We start from the raw sequence: 21578 nt of genomic DNA, 5'->3' as shown, positions 1-21578 counted from the left end.
CCAGAGCTTCTTAGAGAAAAGCAGGACATAATTGAAGAAGCCTTGGGAAAGCTGTGGGTCACAGACTAGAGAACAGAGGGCAAAGATGTGAAAATAGAAGCAGAAAAGAAGAGCGGCACAGGATATAAAAGCCAGTGGGAGCACTTGGGGAACCTGGCTGGAACACATGGGACCTGAGACACCCTGCCAAGGTGCCATGAACATCAGACACTTAGGAACCCAGCCAAGCCAGGAAGTCACCGACTTACACTGGCGGCAAGAAAGGAACTTGATTCACCTCAGCCACGATACACCAATCATGGCTCTCTGGGAACACTTTCCTGAGGCAACCATTTCAGCCCAAGAGGCTGGTGGAAGCTCCGAGAGCAGAGAGCAGGTTCCCATGGACTGTCACAGCCAAGTGAACTGGTCAAATAATCACAACCAATACACTTTATCCCAGTCAGTCATACACCAGCATCTGAACTGTGAGACAGCGTACTTCTCTACTGTTGAGGTCCTTATGCCCACAACTCCAGTGGCAGATGAGCAACAGAGAAAGAATTGTCACTAGAGGTCAAGAAAGGCACTCCCGAAAGACTGGCCACTCTGAATGTATTTTTCATTGCATTTTACATAGTTGCATGATGCTCCAGATTTGTCCTGTGGTGCGAGATGTTGAAGAATTAGGGGACATTTTCACCCTTCACTAACTAGAAACGATTTTTTTTCCTTTTCCTCTCTGTGTTAAATGGCTCCAACTCTGGAAAGATATTATCCAAATACCACTGGAATGACTTGCAACCCAGGCGTTTCCTTAATTCCACGCGCTCACTAATATTTCCACAGGAAACGTATGTCAAAGAAGGTCTTTGAAGAAAAAAGTTTCCCTAAATGAAAACAAAGAATCGTTTTACTAAACAAAACAAATCTTTGGTGATCAGGTCATGATAGCAAACATCAGGTCATATTTTCATTATTGGAATAAAATTGCTCTTTCCTCTTGTGGGTTTAGCCGTTTTCTGTAAGATTAAAATCTTCCATCTTCTAGGAAAGCTTGATAAGACATGGGATATTAAAAAGAAGATGATATTGTAAACAAGTTAACTAAAACCCAAATGGTTAGGTTCGCCTGTGAGGGACTTTCTAAAATACATCAGTTTAAGTAGGAGAGCCTGCTTTTAATCCAGGTCTTTTGAGGTGCGAGAGCCACCTTTAATCTGGGCTATACCTTCTGCTGGCAGTCTGAATAAAGAATACGAAAGAAGGAAGGTCAAAACATTCTTTGCCTGCTCTCTCTCTCTCTCTCTCTCTCTCTCTCTCTCTCTCTCTCTCTCTCTCTGTCTGTCTCTGGCAAGTTCATTCCTTTACTGCCATTAGAACCTACTTCTTCAGGATTCCAGCATATACTGAATACCAACTGAGACATCCAGTCATCCAGCCTCATGGATTAAACAAGTTGTGGATTCTTGGATCTTCCATTGGTAGACAGCCATTGTTGGACTATCTGGACCACAGCCTGTAACCTACTCTAAGAGAGAGAGGGAGAGGGAGAGGGAGAGAGAACTGATATACATATCAATGATATATATATCAATATATATAATGAATATATATTCAGTCTATCAGTTCTGTTCCTCCAGAGAACCCTGATGACTATAACCACTGAGCAATCTCCCTAGCCAATCCACCTTTTTTTTTTTTTTGAAAAGGGGTCTCATTGTGTAGCCCTGGCAGGCCTAGGACCAGATTGGCCTGAAACCCATAGAGATCTATCTTTCTCTGCTTCCTGAGTGTTAATCTCAAAGGTTAATTTTGCTCACTTTTAATTGCATAGGAAGAGAATACAGGATATATATTCTTTGTTCACCACTATACTTTACAGATGCACCCAGTGGGGGCAGTTGTGTGTGTATCTATAATTTACTGGTTTGCAGTACTGTGTAGAACTAGAGCTCCTAAATACATGGCATGTATCTATCATATTCATTTTTCTTGTTTTTAGCTTTTTTTTTTTTCGAGACAGGGTTTCTCTGTATAGCCCTGGCTGTCCTGGAACTCACTTTGTAGACCAGGCTGGCCTCGAACTCAGAAATCTGCCTGCCTCTGCCTCCCGAGTGCTGGGATTAAAGGTGTGTGCCACCACGCCTGGCAACTTTTTATTTTTTAAGGCAGTGTTCTCACTCTGTAGCCTTGGCTGGCCTTGAATTTACACAGTCCTGCCTCTGACATGTATTTCATATGTATGTATCTTTGTGGAGGTAATGTATACCTGAGTGCAGGTGCCTGCAGAAACCATACGTCAGGTCGGATCTCCTGGGGCTGGGCTTGAATTAAAGCAACTGCTGATTCATTTTTGTCACTTTGACACAAGCTGGAGCCATCTGGGAAAAGGGACTCCAGACAGAAATCGCCTCCATCAGATTGGCATGTGAAGCGTTTTCTTGACTGCTATCTGTTATAGGAAGGTCTGGCCCACTGTAGTGGTGCCATCCCTGGGCAGAAGGTCCTGGGTTGTATAAGAAAACAGGCTGAAGAAGCCATGGAGAGCAAAAGAGTAAGCAGTTGTCTCTGCTTAAGTCCTGCCTCTGCATCTCTGGATGATGGTCTGTGATGTGAAGAATGAGCAAAATAACCTTCCTCATCGAAGTTGCTTGTGGTCGGTGTCTTATTACAGCAACGGGAAAGCAAACCAGGACAGAAACATAAGACCAAGGCACACTGTCAGATACCCACTGTGTGTCTGTGTTTAAGGAGGTCTTCTGTGTGTGAGAGACTGAAGGGCTCCACACACGGGTGCAGTCTGTGTGTGAGAGACTGAAGGGCTCCACACACGGGTGCAGTCTGTGTGTGAGAGACTGACGGGCTCCACACACGGGTGCAGTCTGTGTGTGAGAGACTGAAGGGCTCCACACACGGGTGCAGTCTGTGTGTGAGAGACTGAAGGGCTCCACACACGGGTGCAGTCTGTGTGTGAGAGACTGAAGGGCTCCACACACGGGTGCAGTCTGTGTGTGAGAGACTGAAGGGCTCCACACACGGGTGCAGTCTGTGTGTGAGAGACTGAAGGGCTCCACACACGGGTGCAGTCTGTGTGTGAGAGACTGAAGGGCTCCACACACGGGTGCAGTCTGTGTGTGAGAGACTGAAGGGCTCCACACACGGGTGCAGTCTGTATCTGGAAACGTAGAAGAGTCTTAAGAACAGACAAGAATCTGCTCTCCCTAGTCAGGGGCATGCTCACCTTGTATTCATCTAGCCAGACGTGAACCACTCGCAGTAAATTCCTTGACAAGGCACTCTGGTTTGCACGCCTGTGTTGACTCAGCGCCTTACTGTTATATCCAACCCGAGAGCAAGGGAGTATGAAGAGCTGGCCTCCACACATCCAGATCTAGACAAGACCATAACTGATTATTTTACTAGTAACTGGCAACTGCTCTAGAACATATGAGCACACACCCCCCCCCACACACACACACAGAGAGAGAGAGAGAATATTTGGTTGGTTGGTTGTTTATCAAGACAGTTAGCCCATGTTAGCCCCAAAACCACTTTCTGGGAATGATGCTGAGTTTCTGTGCCGAGATTGCAGTGGTGCGACACCTCACGTGGATTATGCCATGCTGGGGTTCAATACAGGGCTTTGCTCACACTAGGCACACACACTACCAGCTAAGCTACACTCCCAGCCCCAATCTCTAATACTTATTCCATTTATTTTATTCCATGTAATAAACTTAATACATTCATCAAAGTCTCATACTGTAGGTGCTATGATCATACACTTTCCATTTACAAAGAAGAAAGTTAACATACAGATTGGTTAGGAAGTTTTTCCAGTGATGTGGAATAACTGAGTGGCAGAGCTCAGGTTCAAATTTAGGAAGTCTACCCCAAGAACTTGAGGTCTGAGTGGCAAATGATTCTCTTTCTTTCCTCCTGCATTTTTCTAGGTATGAGCAATATCATGCCAAGTTCTGGCTATTTATATATAAACACATATTCACCCCACATATTATATTCACTATGTGAAAGCAAGATGCAGTCATTGAAAACTGTTAAATATAGGAAAATGTACACCCTAAGACTTGAGATTAGTCAATATAATTCAAATGTATGTGTGGACACACCAACACACATTAAGATAACTTACTGTCTTTATGTGAGTTGTGCAAATTGGGAAACAAAGCTTGATGGCTTAAAAGGACTTCCCACAAGAGCAAGGATCTGAGTTGGGTTCCTGGTATCCATGCAAAAAGCTGGGCATGGCTGCACCTGCCTGTAACCCCAGTCTGGAGGGTTAGGGATGGAGACGATGCTCATTGAGGTTGACCAGATGCCCACATGGCAGAAGGATGGTGAGCCTGATTCACTAAGGGACCCTGTCTCAAGGGAGTGAAGGAGGGGAAATGAAGCAGGATAGAGGAGGACTCCTGACTTCTGCATGCACACAAATGTGTAGACACACACACACATGCACACACATGCGTGCACACACATGCACGCACGCATTCACACATGTATCAAATTAAAAGTCTTATTTGGAAATTTTAGAAGTTTCCATTTCGCTACTATAAAGGATAACACAGAGAAGAGGGGAGCAGTGGTGAGCAGAGAGGTGAGCAGTGGTGAGTAGAGGTGAACAGAGATGAGCAGAGGTGAGTATAGGTGAACAGAGGTGAATAGATGTGAGCAGAGGTAAGCAGAGGTAAACAGGGGTGAATAGAGGTGAGCAGGGGTGAGCAGAGGTGAGCAGAGTGAGTAGAGTGAGTAGAGGTGAGCAGAGGTGAGCAGAGGTGAATAGAGGTGAGCAGAGGTGAGTAGAGGTCAACAGAGGTCAGCAGAGGTGCCTGCCACCAAGCCTAATCACCTGAGGACCCCCAGAGGAAAGAGGGAACTGACTCTTGGAGGTAGTTCTCCGACCATACATGTGTTGTGGCAGTGTCTGACTCCCCTCCATGCATGTGCATACCTGTCACATTAATAGTCAAGAACATTTTGCATCTATTTATTTGGGGTGGTGTACATGGCACAGTATGCATGTGGTGGTCAGAGGACAACTTTGAAGGATTCAGTTCTTCCTGCCATGTGGATCTCAGGTAAACTGAGGTTATCAGGTTTGGTGGCAAATGCCTTAACCCACTGGACCCTCTCACAGCCCACATATTGTACTCAGGACCTCCGGAAGAACAGTCGGCGCTCTTAACCACTGAGCCATGTGCATCTATAAGTTGCTGGTGTGAATAAAGAGTTGGTGAGAGAGCAAAGAAGTTATTATGCTGTTGGTGGGTTGGAGTGAAGAGTGGACGACCCAAGATTGAGTTTGGGAACATACTCTTGTTCACTAAAGATTTACATTTACAATTTATGGACCAAAGTTCACTGACAGAAAGGCACCACCTCTCCTAACACAAGTTTCATTTTTATCAATTTTACATTGACTTTAGTGTTCATTCCACAAACCCAGAATGTCAGATTCAGACTCTGGTCAGTAAACATTTTTTCTCACTCTCCTTTCCTCATCTTGGTTCTGAGGACACACTGATTCACACTTGCGGTTCACAGGCTTTGCCCAGGAGGATGTCTGCCCACATCACAACTACAGAAGCTGGACTATGCCATGTGGTTTGGCTTCACTTTTATCTTCCTGCCGTGCAGTGTGAGAAAAACATGTTCCGTGTGTCAGCTGCTCATGGAAATAACTCCAGACCTCAGCTAAGCCCAGACACTAAAGCCCAACCCAGCGAGCCCCTGCGGAGTCACCCTGTGGGCATGTGCAGGAGTGTTAGGTTTTACACCGTTCCTCTTGGAGGTACTTTGTTGCACAGCATAACTGACACTGAGATGGATAGCTGACTAATTCTTAATATCCTCAGCAATTAAAATTCTGAGCAGATGAACCAAAAAGAGTAACCCATTCACTTAGTAGATAGACAGTCAACGTAAGAGGAAAGGGTTGGAAGTCTGCTTACGTCAATGCATGAGAACTCTGCAGTGGAGAGATGGTTGTTTTCATGTCAGAGAACCAAACAGGCTTAGTGATCTTGACCAGGATTTCAGCTGGCATCTATATCTAAAGAAGTAGCCTTAAACCAGGTGGTGGTGGCTCACACCTTTAATCCCAACACACGGGAGGCAGAGGCAGGTGGATCTCTGAGTTCAAGGCCAGCCTGGTTTACAGAGCAAGTTCCAAGACAGCCAGGGCTACACAGAGAAGCCCTGTCTTGAAACAACAACAACAACAACAACAACAACAACAAAGAGGTTCAGTCTTGGGGGTGAGGTTGAGAATCAAGGTTCCTTGAGTAGTCATTTTTTTCTTAAGATTTATTTTATGTATCTGAGTACACTGTAGCTGTCTTCAGACACACCAGAAGAGGGCATCAGATTCCTTTACAGATGGTAATGAGCCACCATGTGGTTGCTGGGAATTGAACTCAGGACCTCTGGAAGAGCAGCCAGTGCTCTTGACCGCTAAGCCATCTCCCCAGCCCTTAAGTAGTCATTCTTAAGAGCAGAGGTCAAGGTCTCTCAGTGTTCGGAGTAGCACACCTTGGCAGTATGGAGGGAATGCCAGGATGGAGATCAGGTATTGGAAAATGAGCAAGTTAAGACTTCAGGTGGTCAAGGCCCATTGAATGCCAACTAGGACTGTGAAGCCACAAAAATCTGAAGCTGGTTATGAGAACCATTCAAGGGCTGGGTGTGAAGCAGAGCTGCATGGGTATCCATGATCCATGGCAGCCACAGAACTCAGCAACCAAAGCACAGGTGGGCCCTGGAGGCTTCTCCCACATGTCTGCTAGAGCTGAGAACAGTAGAGGTGTACAGCAGTGCCCCAAGACTGGAAACTGTCCATGTGAGGAAGGAAGCAATGGGGTTGGAGCATAGAATTTACTGTTTTTTGTGAACTTGGGAAGTAGTATAACTTCTCTGTGTCTTTGTTTTCTCATTAAAAGTAAGAGATAATGGCAGTACCCATCTTACAGGCCTGTAAGAATTGAGTTAATATCTGTAAAATGTTTCCACAACGTGAGTTAGGTGTAAGAGCCGACCCAACAAACCAGACAAGTTTAATCCTTTAAATCCTTAAAATGGATATAAAGCTACTTCAGGAGCCATCCCAACAAAGAGATGGCTCAGTTCCCTTTTAATATGACCACAGAGTACTCTGTGCTTCTCCACTGTGCTTATCAAAGGAAAATTAAATGACTATACCCCAACATAACAGAAAACCATGACATAAGAAGTTAACTCAAACTGAAAACTACTGTATTCTCATGCTGTTCTGTGTCCTTATGATGATTCATTTAGTTGTGAACTTGGCAGGATCTAAAATCCTGTAGGTGTGTCTTGGGGAGTGTCTAGCTTGGATTCATTGAAGTAGGAAGTCCCTTACTAATAGTGGACAGTGCTATTCCATGGCCTGGGGCCTTGGACAGCACAGAGAACAGTGTGCTGAGCACTGGGGCCTTGGACAGCACAGAGAACAGTGTGCTGAGCACTGGGGCCTTGGACAGCACAGAGAACAGTGTGCTGAGCACTGGGGCCTTGGACAGCACAGAGAACAGTGTGCTGAGCAATAACCTGTCTGGCTCTGCTTTCTGAGGATGGATGCAGAATGACCATCCAGGGCAAGTTCTTCCCCAACATGATGGACATGTGTGCTCACACCATGAGCCCAGATAACCCCTGGAAGGAGGTCTGGCAGGTGTCTTGTCCTAGGCTGGGAGACTGCCACAATCCTCAGGAGACACTGCTGCAGGAAGGAACGCGCAGGGTCGTGGTTTCTTCTGAATGCTTGTCTGTGGAGGTGAGCTCCTCTACTGTTGGCTGACTCTAACTTAAACAGATCCCTCACGAGACAGTCTCCAGGCGACTGTGGACTTCAGTAGTACTGTCGGCTGTGTTAGCCACGGGGACCATGATTTTTTTAGTTTGTTGTTGCTGTTGTTTGTTTTGTTGTTTTGTTTGTTTGGGTTTTTTGATTTTGGTTTTGTGTTTTGTTTTTTTCAGTTTTTAAAGACAGGGTTTCAGGTTTCTCTGTGTATATCCCTGGCTGTCCTGTAACTCATTCTGTAGAGAAGGCTGGCCTTGAACTCAGAGATCCACCTGCCTGTCTTCCCAGTCCTGGGACTAAAGGTGTGTACCACCATGCCAGTTTATAGTTTTATTTTGTTGTCAGTGGCCAGTGGCAAGAACAGTATTTAAACTAGTTACTAATTCACATATTTGTTTATTCAAAGAGCCATTAGGAATGGAATCATTGGAAATATTGGTCTAGAGATCATTGATACATTTGAACAGGAAGTTAGCTGTCGTTTGCTGTCTATGAGAACTGCATGGCCTGAAATAGGGCACACTTGCCTTTCATTACATTTTATGTTTTATTGGGGGAGGGGGGTACATGGGTGCCTGTTTATGTGTGTGTCCACCTGTACATGGTAGGTGGCCCAGCTCACATGGAAGTCAGAGGACAACTATTAGAAGTTGGGTCTTTCCTTTCACCATGGGGTTCCTTGGGAATGAACCCAGAGGCCTGGGTGTTATAAAATACTATCTGTGTCAGAAGGGAACGCATGAAATGGGGAGTGAATAATGAAACTAACAAATGTGTTAGGCTAGAGGATTCTGTAGGCCTGTGTACCTGAGGCTATCCTTGGAGATCTCTAGCATGGCCAGGTGGGAGGGTTCAAGTGAAGGGGAAAGGGCTTGAGCAGGGAGGGGAAATTGCCTCCTGCAGCCTCCTCTGCTGTCTGCTGCTGTTGTTGCTCTGAGCTAAGCCAGGCTGAGCAGAAGGCTGGCTGGCCAGTGAGGGAAGTGCAGGGGAGGGAGCGTCTGGTAGTCAAAGTTTCAGAAGAGCAGTTCCCTTCCCTGGCAGTGTTACAGCTCTTATGACAAATGCTCTCAGCCAATTGAGTGATTCTCACACACTTTTATTCCTTCTGGATAGGATCTTACATACAGTTTTGGGGTGAGTTGGGGGTCTGACAGAAGGTATTTCCTATTGGCTTGGTCTGAGATGTTAGAGATGCCTCCTCTACATGTGGAAGATCTTGGGGTTTTGTCCCTACATGACTGATGGCCATAAATTTCTCTGGGGGTGTGTTTGGGGGGGTGCACTGTGGCTACATGACAGGGTTCTGGTGTTGGGAGCGAGCGAAGCTCCTACCATCCCTAGCCTTAGCTCCACCTTACTAGGTGTGGTGACTATTCCTGGTTGTCAATTTGACTATATCTGGAATGAACTACAATCCAGAATTGGAAGGCTCACCAGGGATCCTAATCTGGAGGCTGGGAGATAGAAGTTTTTGATCTGGATCTTGGCATGGAGATCTTAAGGCATAGTGGCCATGAATCCCAGAAGATTAAGACTGGGAGATCTCTGAGTTCAAGGTCATCTGGGTTTAAAGGCATGGTGGCACGCACCTTTAATCTGGGCTACACCTTCTGCTGGAGACCTACATAAGACATTTGAAGAAGGAAGATTCACTCTCTTCTTTGCCTGCTTGCTGTGTGGGACTGAGCAACTGCTAGATCCTTGAACTTCCATTCACAGCTGCTACTGACCATTATTGGGAGTTGAACTGAAAACTGTAAGTCATCAATAAATTCCTTTACTATGTAGAGACTACCCATAAGTTCTATGACTCTAGAGAACCCTGACTTATACACTAGGCTTCCTCTCACAGTTCATTGCCCTGCAGGATTCCAAGTAGGAGCTTGAAGGAGAAGACATTGCTGAGATATTTGTGACTATACAGCAAGTCTATGAGGTCTGGGCTGAAAAGAGCAAAAATGAGTAAAAAAAGCACTGGCGAGAGGGCTCAGTCACGAAAGCACTTGCCACAAAAGCATGGGAATCTGAGCTCCACCCATAGAACCCTCTTTAGAGAAGAACCTGGGTGGTTCTGGAGGATTCTAGGGCTCGCTGGCCTTAGCTAACAAGCAAAGTTTTAGTCTAATAAGAAACTTTCTCAAAAAACAAGACAGCCGAAACCTAAGGAATGATACCTGAGGTTGGTCTCCGGTCTCTTCATGCACAAATGACTAAAATGATCAGCTACCAGAAAGAAACGAAAAGGAAGGAAAGGAGGAAGGACGGGGGAAAGAGAGGAAGAAAAGAGAAAATAAAATACACAAAACAGGATAGAGGGGAAAAGAAGAGGGCCCACATAGGTTTAAAATACTAGATTTCTGCACCATGCATATTGTCCTATCTCGTGTTTTCTGGAGCCCTGCCATCTGTTGCACGCCCTTCTGTGTGTCACCAGTCTAGCATGTTCATGGAGAAAACACGTGATCATATGAAAGTCAGATTGCACTCTTGCTCAGGAAAGGGCTCTTCCCAGTAGGCACAAACTGGGCTCCATTCTCCACAACAAGATGAACCATCACCTCTCTTTGTATACACACAAAGCTGCATGAGGGAAACAAGGAATCTCACTTACTCTTAGCGAAAGTTCCACATTTTCTCCTCCACAAATATCCATGCCGTTGTCATATTGTCCAAGTTCATTAAAATAATGTCTGTTTATAGCAAAAATTCCTCCTGTCATTGCAGGTGACCTAGAAGAGAGTAAAAATAGTGAATAAATTTGAGAGAAATAGTGATCTTTAATTTTCCTAAAAACATATGGAATGCTACTGTTGGCTCATCAGTTAAGAATTCTTACTGCTCTTGAAGAGGACCTGCTTGGTTATCTATACCCAGGTCAGGTAGCTCACAAGCACATGTAACTCGGGCTCCAGGGGATCTGGTGCCCCCTCTGGCCTCTGTGCTTCTTGTAGCCATCATTCCACTCTACTTCCAGGAGACCAACTCTTGGATTCCACTTGTTGAGATGGTGTGGTGCCTGTCTGTCTGTGACTGGTTCATTTCAGTTGGCTAGTGGGCTCTAGGATCATCCATGTTGTTTATAAATGGTGAGATGTCATCTTTTATTGGCTGGACATTATTCTGTATCCATGCACTACATTTTCATTATCCATTCAGCTGTTATAGACAGGTTGGTTCAGGATGTTGTTAGTGCTAGAGTAGAATGAGCATACATACGTCTCTTCAACATACTGACTTCATTTCCTTTAGGCATGTTGTCAGTGATGGGATTGCTGGTCAGGGGTTATTGCTGGGAGCAGGGGTGCTGCCCAGACAGGGTCAGGTACTGAGGTGGGACAAAGCTCAAAGGCTGATGGATTCTTGCAATTGACTCCTGCTGATAGCAGCAGGGGATTAAGAAAAGAAACTTAGCTAGTTGGTCTCTTTACTCTTTTATTCAGGGGGCCTTTTGCTGGTTAGGCAAGAATCTCAGAGTTTATCAACTCTTCCTGAGCCAGAGAAAAAGGGAAAGAAAAAAAGTCAGATGCACACACAAACATATGCACACTGAATGAAGCAACAAGGGCTACACAGAATCTTTATTATTGCTTTCAGCTCTTTATAACCTTTTAGACAAAAAGTTTTCTTTTTCTTTCTTTTTTTTTCTTTTCTTTTTTCTTTTTCTTTTTTTGGTTTTTCGAGACAGGGTTTCTCTATATAGCCCTGGCTGTCCTGGAACTCACTTTGTAGACCAGGCTGGTCTTGAACTCAGAAATCCGCCTGCCTCTGCCTCCCGAGTGCTGGGATTAAGACAAAAAGTTCTCTATGTAAGAAAAAATTACCTCATAAATAAATATTACACAAAAGGGACGTTATAGAAGGATGTTGATAGTAAGTTCAAAGCAGTGTTTCACTCTGTAAGCTCATTATAAGTTCAAAGCACCAGTTTCTCATGGCCTTGCTTTATCATGGTGCACACCTGTGGCTTCATCAGTGGACCTGACCTAGAATGAATGTTTTTTTCTTGATCACAAATCTGTCCCAAACCTATTTCTCTTCTTAGTGTGCCACATCCACTTCAGTAGTGACCTGAGTGACAGGCCCAAAAGCCTGGACGCAGTCCTGAGTCGAAAAGTTCACGGAAACTCAGTCTCCTGGAACCATGGCACCCTGTAATAATGAATGCTCCAAATCTGTCCTTGCTTTAGTCAGTGAACGGATCTGTGTGCTTTCCCTCAATATTGCTTTATTATGAGAGCCTCTAAGGATTGATTTTGACATGTAGCTAAGTTAGATTCCTCACCAGTCCAAGGCAGTCCTTGAGCCGACCATGGGCATAGATAGCTGAGTCACTGCCCTACACAGGAATTTACAATGACCTAGGAAGAAGGAAGGTTGTGGTCTAAGAAGGAACTAGAGTAAATACTTAGAACTATAGAGAGCTGAACCACTCCCATACACATGAATTTACAGTGGCCTAGAGTGAAGGTGGGCTATACAATAGACTAGAATTGGAACTATGGCAAGGGCATGAAGCCCTTGCTCCTGGCTTCTAAGATTAAACTGACCTTAGGTGGGGCTGCTTTTGATCCCAGTTGTTAACATTGATTTGATCCCAGTTGCTTCCTGTTAGCTTTTAGTACGAATTTCTGTTTTGTTGTAAAAGTAATTTCGCATCAGATAACTTCAATGTACCTTGGATGGCCTTAATGTATCACTTAACTTCATTGTTTTCTGTAATATAGAAGACTGATGCTCACTTTGACAAATTACATTCAGATACACACTCTTTCTGCATCCATGTCTGTTTGTCATCTGTGCCAACTCCTTGCTTGCCTGTAACCGGAACCCTGAGTTTTCCTGCAGGTTGAGGATCCAATTGAGGTCCAACTGCAGCATTAGTGTAATTGTGAAGGCTCATTATAGTCCTTATTATGCACCCTTTACTTGTTATTCTATGAGGAAGGGGCACATTCTATTCTTTTTATTTTAAAGAAAATTTTTTTTTTTTTTTTTTGGTTTTTCGAGACAGGGTTTCTCTGTATAGCCCTGGCTGTCCCGGAACTCATTTTATAGACCAGGCTGGTCTCAAACTCAGAAATCTGCCTGCCTCTGCCTCTGCCACCCAAGTGCTGGAATTAAAGGCATGCACCACCACTCCTGGTTTAAAGAACTTTAAAAAAAAGATCTATATGAGTATACTGTCACTGTCTTCAGACACACTAGAAGAAGGCATCAGATCCCATTACACATGGTTGTGAGCCACCATGTGGTTGCTGGGAATTGAACCCAGGACCTCTGGAAGAGCAGTTAGTGCTCTTAACCGCTGAGCCATCTCTCCAGCCAACATGCTATCCTTGATTCTAACTTTATTACAGCCTTCTGGCAAAACAACTAAAACCATCTCCTTAAACTTTCCTCCTAAAATGAGTCAAATCAGGAATTCTATAAAGTCATGAATTAATCTAAGCATCATTAATTCAGGAAAGTTCATCTTCTAATTGATCTGCACTAAATTTAGCCAATAGGGTGGACTGTCACTCAGGAGTCATCACACCAGGCTATAGGCAGTGAGGGTCTCCCAGTGTACACTCACACCAAGCTGAATAACTGAGGAGTGTGGCAATGGCAAACTTGAGGAGCACATCAGTAGGGAGATGCAGTCCTGAGACAATGTCTCTGGGGCCGTGCCTCACCAGCCACATCCAGGGAGCTCACTTGCCCATTGCAGCTCTTCCTGCATGGTGTCTGCCAGCTTATTCTCCTTGTAATTTCTGAAGAACCATGACACTATTTTCTAGTATCTATTTGCAATCTTGTCCATACCCAGGTGACTTCTTGTAAACCTTCTCCCTATTTTAACTTGTAAAATAAAGGCTAGAGCCAGTGATTGGGCAGTGGAAGGGAAGGTGGAGCTAAAAGTTTGAGGGGGGGGGGAGGGGACGGAGGGAGGGAGGGAGGGGAGACAAGGAAAGGAATGAGAGGAAAACAGAGAAGAGGTGGAAGGAAAATGGAGCAGAAGCACATGGCCTAGAGAAACTGCAAGTTACAAGGGGTTTCATAGATGGGAAATATGGTAGTGTAGTGGTAGATCTGCCCAATCTAGGCACGCAGCTTTGCATTTACATACTATTTGAGTCTGGGGTGTCATTCTTAGGTGAAAATCATGGACACTTACAGTAGAAAGAGCATCAAAGGCTGTGGTCCCTGGGCACTTCAAGGTGAAGCACCTGCAGAGCGGAGGGACAAGGAAGAACCACAGCCAGATGGGAGGGGCCAGGTGTGTGGGAGGGGCCAGGTGTGTGGGAGGGGCCAGGTGTGTGGGAGGGGCCAGGTGTGCGCAAAGGAAAGATGCAGTCAGTGGATCAGACACAAAGGCAGGAAAACTGAAACTGGACTTTGAAAAGAAGATCACAGGTCACATATTTTAGCCACCAGAGGTGACAAATTCTTACTGACATGAGTTTAAAACACCAAAGCATAAAGTACAGATCTGCAACAACTCTTTCTATTGCCTATAATACAAAAGAGAGAGAGAAAGGCCAAACAGCAGACAGAAAGTGGGATCAAAGAGTAAAGTTGCAGTGCAGGCACTAAGACTATCAATTAATCAAAAGCTTCTGTGAGGCAAAGACCAATGGGACAAAGCAGCAGCCTGCAGATGGGAAGATTTTCACCAACTCCTCATCTGACAGAGGACTGATAGCCAAAGCATTGGAAGAATTCAGGACGCTAGACATTAACAAACCGGATAGTCTACTTAAAAATGGGGTTCAGATCTAAACAGAGAAATCATGAATGGACAGAAACACTTAAAGAAATGTTTAACACTCTTAGCCATCAGGGAAATGCAAATCAAAATGATTCTGAGAGGAGCCCCATGTCTTGAGAGGACACCTAGCCTGGATTGCTAGGACCCAGAGACTGGATAGTCCAGAGAACTAGGGCAGAACCAAACACAACTGACTCCCCCCCCCAAAAAAAAATCAGTGAGCTAATTCCTAATGATATTCTGCTGCACTCAGATCAGTCCCTTGTCTATTTGTCATTAGAGAGGCTTCCTCTCTGGCAGCTGATGGGGCAGAAACCCACAACCAGACATTATGAAGAAAGAGAACCTAAATTGGAGGTCTCTATCAGGTGCTCCCCCCCCCCTTGGAGATTGGGGAGCACTGCAGAAGAGAAAAGACTGTAGGAGACAGAGGGCATGGAGGACTCTAGAAGACCATGGCCCATTGAATCAACGAAACAGGGCTCATGTAGGCTCACAAAGACTGAAGCAGCAAGCATGGGGCTATGTGGGTCCTCTGCATATAGGTTATGGCTGTTAGCCTGGTGTTTTGATGGAACTCTTAACAGTGGGAATAGGCATGTCTCTGACTCATTTGCCTGGTCTTGGAACTCTTTTCCACTTATTGGGTTCTCTTGTCTGGCCTTGATATGAAGACTTTTGCCTTGCCTTATTAGATCTTGTTTTGTACTGTTTGGCTGTCATCTCTTTCCTGAAGAGGAAATGGAGGGGGAGTGAATCTGGGGGTGGAGTGCTCAGAAGAGTAGAGGGAGGAGAAACTGGTTGGGATATATTGTATGAGAGAAGAATCTATTTTCAATTGAAAGAGAATGTAAAGTTGTATTTGTTTTTAATGAGAGAGCAGCATGTCTGTATTCTAATAGGACTGTTCCTGGGTGCTGCATGTCAGGAGTCCTCACTGGCACCAAAGACATGATTATAGATGGCCAGCAAACAAAGAGGACCAACTCCCCCATGGAGTGGGGAGTGCCATACTGCTACTCTCTTGAACATCCAAGTTTATGAACATCCAAGAGCAGGGATCCCATCTATCCTCCGTACCATCAGAATATGTGGAAACGGGAGCCAGCAACGGGTCTCTCCTCCCAACTACCGCTGACTCTCAAGACTGAGCTATGGGACAGCCAGAGGAGTAGGCAAGTATAATGTGAAGCATCTGTTAATAGGCTTCTTGGGACTGGCAGAGGGTGGGAAGTGAGCAGTGGGGTGCTTAGGAAGATGGCTGCTCCTATGTGGCCAACAGTTCAGAACAATAGAATATTCCAGAGGGTTCTTCTATAAACTACTATGTAATTTTACAACTATCCCTTCCACTTCCTAAGTTGTTTTTATTTCATCCATGAATTTTGAGTCAGGACTGCTTTTCCAGGGAAGCATGTCCAGGTGTGTCCAGACAGCATATAGCTAAGGGACACAGTCACGGTTTTGACTAGGGAGGAGATGGTAAGTGAGGACAAGGGTGTGAGGCTATGGACTGTGGCCCATAAATGACACATAACACTGGCTCTTGTCTGCTCAACTTCGGCAGAGCACATCAGCTCCTGAGAAGGGACAAGGGGTGCAGAGAGTGGGAATGGTTTGGTGCCTTTAAAGGCCTGCACATGTATGGCTGCGGTGTGGTGGGTGTGGCCACTGAGACATCAGAGAGAGGAAAGACAATGGGGAGGAAGAAGGCAGAGAGGAACTGCCTCTGCAGGGATGGTGTTTGAGGAGCAGAGCAGAGGACAGCCAGCTTCTGGGATGTGTTTTTAGACATGGTATCATGTCCAGCAGTACCAAGATGAGAGATCCAGGAGGTGGCAGTTCACAGCAAGTGGCTAACTGTATAGACATTCAATTCTCATCACCCTCTGAGGGTATTTTGCTCTAGCACTTACAGGTAAGGAAGTGTGGGCAGGTCCTGACTGTAAGACCATACAGCTCTACAATAAGGTTAGGAAATGCAGCTACCTGGTCTGAGGAGCAAAAGGGTTAGTAATGAGAAGGAGTGCAGCACACATCAGAGTTTCCAAGCAACATCGACCTAGCCTGCAAAGTGTACTCATCTTGTGTTCACATTTACAAACACAGTTTCCAAGACAGATGAGCTAGGAGTATCATGTATCTCTCAACTTAGGAATCATGGGGATATGAATTTAATCCCCAGAACCCATCTGAAAATATGGGCATGGTGGAATGCACTTGAAACCTCAGTGTTGAAGGTATGGAGACAGGCAGATTCCTGGAGTCTGCTGGCCAGCCATTCTAGCATGCTTGGTGAGTTCCAGGTCAGTAAGGGATTCTGTCTCAAAAACCAGAGAAGACAGTTCCTGAAGAAAGACACCCAAGATTGATCTCCAAATGCACACAAAGATATGTGAACACACACACACACACACACAACATGCAGTAAGCATTGGAAATCAGGGCAGCATTCACCAGCCACGGTAGCTTCCTGGATGAGGTAGGGCACAAGGCACAATGCCACTTTAACAAACTTAGCATCTACTAGATCTGGTATTCAATACTTTAGGTAACAAATGGCAAGCTGGGCATAGTGGCACTATTCCAGCACTCAAGAGACAGAGGCAGGCAGATTTCTGTGAGTTTAAGGTCAGCCTGTTGTAGAGCATTCCAGGACAGCCAGAGCTACATAGAAAAACCCTGTCTCAAGAAGAAGGAGGAGGAGGAGGAGGAGGAGGAAGAGGAGGAGGAGGAGGACGGAGAGGAGGAGAAAAGGAAGAGAGAGAGAAGAAAGAAAGAAAGAAAGAAAGAAAGAAAGAAAGAAAGAAAGAAAGAAAGAAAGAAGGAAAGAAAGAAAGAAAGAAAGAAAGAGGGGAGAGAAGTGACAAAAGAAAATATTGATTTTTACTACAGTCCTCCAAACAAGGAGAATCTTACCGGATAGGTGTACTTGGTCCTTCTGGGCCGTCCAACTCATATGCGAAAACATTGTCCCATCTGAGATTCAGATTCCAGTCAAAAGCTCCCCTTACAATAGGTGCCGCCATATAATCCAAGGTTAATTCATTGATGACATCGATAATAGGGCATACCACCATTTTGTGATCCTTAGCAATGGCATGCAGCAAGGGTTCTAGCCAGACTCTATTCACCTCACAGTGACTATCCAAGAACACCAGGATGTCCCCTGTGAAGGCAAGAGCAGACTAACATTGATCCTTGTCTTAGAGTTACTGTTGCTGTGATAAAAAGCATAGCCAAAAGCAACTTGTGGAAGAAAGGGTTTATTTGGCTTACATTTCTACATCATCCATCACCGAAGGAAGTCAGGACAGGAACTCAAACAGGACAGGACTCAGGATGCAGGAGTAGTGCTCACTGGCTTGTTCTCATGGCTTTCCCAATCTTTTCTCTTATAGAACTGAGGACCACCAGCCCAGAGGTGGCACCATTCATGAGGGGCTAAGCTCTCACACCAATCACTAATTACGGAAATGCTCTACAGGCCTGCCTAGAGCCTTCATGGGGCATCTTCTCAGCTGAGGATCCCTCCACTCTAATGACTCTCTCCTTTGTCAAGTTGACAAAACTATCCAGCAAAGCGCCCTGGAGGGAAGGCATTCAATCCAAATGCAAGCTGGATGAAATGAATATGCATTGAATATTTCCTACATCCTTGGTTCCTTAGTTGCATTAAGGCAAATGGGGAATACATCTTTTATTATGTCCAAAATGGTGAGACTCCATGGATGGTGGACATTCAGAGGAGACTGGAGAGCTGCAGGTTAGATAATGGCTTGGAGAAAATTCTAGAGCAGTAGACAGAACTGAGAAGGACTTTAGTTTTCAAAGATCTTTTCAGGAGGCCAGATAGGTGGCTCAGTCATTAAGTGCTCGCCTTACAAGCATGAGACCACCAAGTTTAACCCCTATCACTCACACTTAAAAACCAAAAACTCTCCGGGCTTGGTGACCTGTTCTTACAGCCCTAGCTCTGGGGAGTTGGAAACAGGTAATTCCTGAGGTCAGTCAGCCTCACCTACTTGATGAGTTCAGGTCTGTGAGAGAAGCTGCCTCAGACAAACAAAGCAACAGTGATGGCACCTGAGAAGTGATGCCTACGTTTGACCTCTAACTCTTTGTTTCAGGACACAAGAACCTGGAAATCTCAGAAAGTGCCATCTGGACTCTAGTCCACATCTATAACAGGATGCCAGAGAGGCACAGGAGTATGGTATTTTTAGACAGCCATGTCTCGTAGCCTAAGTTTTGCTTTTCATGGTGTCAGATCCCTGGGATCAACTGAAGTCTGAAACTATTAATGGCAAATTACAGACACAAATAGCCTTTACACTACAAGCTTCTCTGACCAGTGTGGTGGAATTTCACATTGTCCTACTTGGCTCTACAGGACACATAAATTATCCCCCATTCAATATGTCTATGCTGTATATGCTACCTGCCAATGAGTGGCTTGGCTGTCTGGGGTTTCAGAGGAACTTGAGAGGGGTTGGGAGTGTTTGTGTTAATAATGGCTACCAATTATACTGAGACAGCAGAAGACATAAGCCACAGAACAGCTTGTGCATCAGCTGGCAGTACTCTGGTGGCATACACTTAGCATCAGTACGTTAGACATCCCCTGAGGGTCTTGGGAATATCACCGATGTATAAAAGAGGGTGACTGTCCGGGTTGGTTGAGAAAGCTCTCTCTGATAAAGTGGAAGAGAGACCTTCTAAGGTCCCTTTAAGCAGAGAACTGAACAAAATAAGGTCATGCAGGCCCTGGGATTTTGCACCATGCCCTGCCTCTCCACTGGGGTGCCTGTCCCACGCCACCAGGAGAAGGCAGGGCAACGTTGGAAGTGGGGAGTCCATAGTAGTTCTCTTTCTCCTCTCCGGGTACACGAGTGCAGTCAGGATAGAGTCCATGTGTCTGCCTTTCCCTCCACATGTCTGCATGCCAGGCAGGGAGGAGAAGGGCAGAGCCTGGGATGGTCAGAATCTGGCCTAGTTCAGAGTTTCCGAGAGTACAGAGGGGATGGAAGGGAAAAGGCCTTCCTCCAGAATTTAGGTGCAGCTCTTTAAGACAAAGGCCTTCTTCACTATAATCCTTAATGAAGAGATAGCCAACCCTTGCTTGTTCATACTGTTTTATTTGATGGTGGATGTGAATGCATACACTTTATTCGGGGTGAGATAGGAATTAAATATCTTTTGCAGGAAGGAGTGCCCAGGAAATGAATCTCATTGGCTGAACGCTGGGGCCTGTCTAGACATCTCATTATATGGAGAACTCCAGGTGTTAGGATGCACGACTGAGTGCTCAGAGTCCTCATGGGCTATTGTGGTTATGTGTTCCAGAGCAGGTAGAGGCAGATAGGGATGGCTCCACTCCTGCCATCCTCAATTCTGAGCTTCCCAGGATTTTAACTCATTCAACCTTACCATTCTTATGCCTGCCTGGTAACAAAGTCCCACATGCCTATACTGGGAGGATATTCCAAGAGGTGATGTGTAGAGGCTCTGAGACAGGAACATACCTGGTGTGTCTGAATAAAAGCAAGAGAAGTGCCCTTGAGGGAGGGCGCACCAGGAGTGAGAGGAAACAACAGAGAACGGAGAAAAAGAAAAAATGATCATGGTTGTTTAAATTCTTAGAAGCTTTGAAATATAGTTCTCTTTTAACTAAAATTCACTTCAAGCAAAATTTCTTTCCTTCTTTGTTCCTTTGTGATGAGAGGGCTTATTTGGCTCACAGACAGGCACAACACACTGTGGTAGGGATAGACTGGCAGGAAGAAGGGTGGGGCAGCCAAAGAGCTGCAGTTCAGAGAGCAGAGTGATAAACCATCACAAATACCAAATTTCTAACAACAATACAATTATTCATAACCATAAAACAATTACGCTAATAATAAGTGTATATTAGTTATTTTGCTGTTGCTGGGGTAAAACACCATAACCAAGGCAACTTGTAGAAGAAAACATTTAGTTGGGGTTCCAGAGCAAAAGGGCCCATCATTCATCATGGTGAGAACATGGCTGCAGTAGGCAAGCATGGTGCTGGAGCAGCTGCAGAGACAGGGCTTCCAGATTCACAGACAGGAAGCAGAGGGCACACTGAGGATGGTGGGAGGCTCAAAGCCTCTATCAAAGTCACACCTCATAATCCTTTCCATCTCATCTAAATTACCACAAAGTAATTACATTCTTAAAGAGTGCTGTAAGCCGGGCATGCTGGCACACGCCTTTAATCCCAGCACTTGGGAGGCAGAGGCAGACGGATTTCTGAGTTCTAGGCCACCCTGATCTATAAAGTGAGCTCCAGGACAGCCAGGGCTACACAGAGAAACCCTGTCTCAAAACAAACAAACAAACAAACAAACAAACAAACACCACAAAAAAACAAAAAACAACAACAATAACAACAAAAAAGAGTGCTGTAAAGTTTGGAAATTTTCACTCCAAACAAACAATCCCATAAATCTAGATTTTTTTTAAGTGACTAAACAACATATAGACAAATTTTGCATAATTTCCTTAACACAGGTCATCTGCTTTATGTTGATTTTTGGTAAAAAAGAACAAAACTATTTTATCCATTCTATGAATCCAGTAAAGCGAAACATAAGAAAATAATAATGAAAAAGAAGTTTATAAACCAATTTTTCTTTTGAATGTAGATGCAGTTAGCATGGGGGTACAGAAAGAGGGGAGAGGGAAGGTGTGAAGTAGGTGGGTGCCAAGATATGAACGTCTATATAAGGGCATCAGGGGACTCCATGAAGCCCAGAACTGGCCCCATCCTGCTGTCAAGCATTTTCTGTGAGTGAGTATCACAGCCTGCCTGCCCCAGCTTTGCACTCTTTACTCCTGCACAGATGTGGACTCTCAGGTCTCCTGCTCAGTGTAAGGTCCGGAGCTTCAGCCTCATACATCCGGCTCTACCCTCTGTGGCCCTCTCTAGATGGAGCCCTTCTCCCTGCTCTTGCAGCCTTCAGAGTGCAAGACAAGCTGGAA

The 21578-nt window shown here is 45.1% G+C and overlaps 1 protein-coding gene across 2 annotated transcripts in view; it reads right to left on the bottom strand.

The window, feature by feature from the left end:
• Positions 1–577: 577 nt before the first annotated feature.
• Galntl5 (UDP-N-acetyl-alpha-D-galactosamine:polypeptide N-acetylgalactosaminyltransferase-like 5) overlaps positions 578–21578 on the bottom strand; it is a 38858-nt gene continuing 17857 nt past the window's right edge. Inside the window, exons 6-9 of one of the 2 annotated variants that reach the window (XR_389751.1) lie at positions 17493–17742; positions 10434–10551; positions 3224–3389; positions 578–869 (exon numbers count right to left, since the gene is read on the bottom strand). Coding sequence is in view for 1 of the 2 variants with exons in the window: in NM_026449.3 (NP_080725.2) it covers positions 693–869; positions 3224–3373; positions 10434–10551; positions 17493–17742 (695 nt within the window). In the remaining variant the exon portion in view is untranslated. The remainder of the gene's footprint in view (positions 870–3223; positions 3390–10433; positions 10552–17492; positions 17743–21578) is intronic. The other variant, NM_026449.3, reaches the window with a different exon arrangement.

This window comes from Mus musculus, chromosome 5 (assembly GCF_000001635.26).
Source record: "Mus musculus strain C57BL/6J chromosome 5, GRCm38.p6 C57BL/6J".
Taxonomy (NCBI): Eukaryota; Metazoa; Chordata; class Mammalia; order Rodentia; family Muridae; genus Mus; species Mus musculus.
The sequence above is the reverse complement of the archived record's forward strand: the minus strand, read 5'-3'. Positions and strand labels throughout refer to the sequence as shown.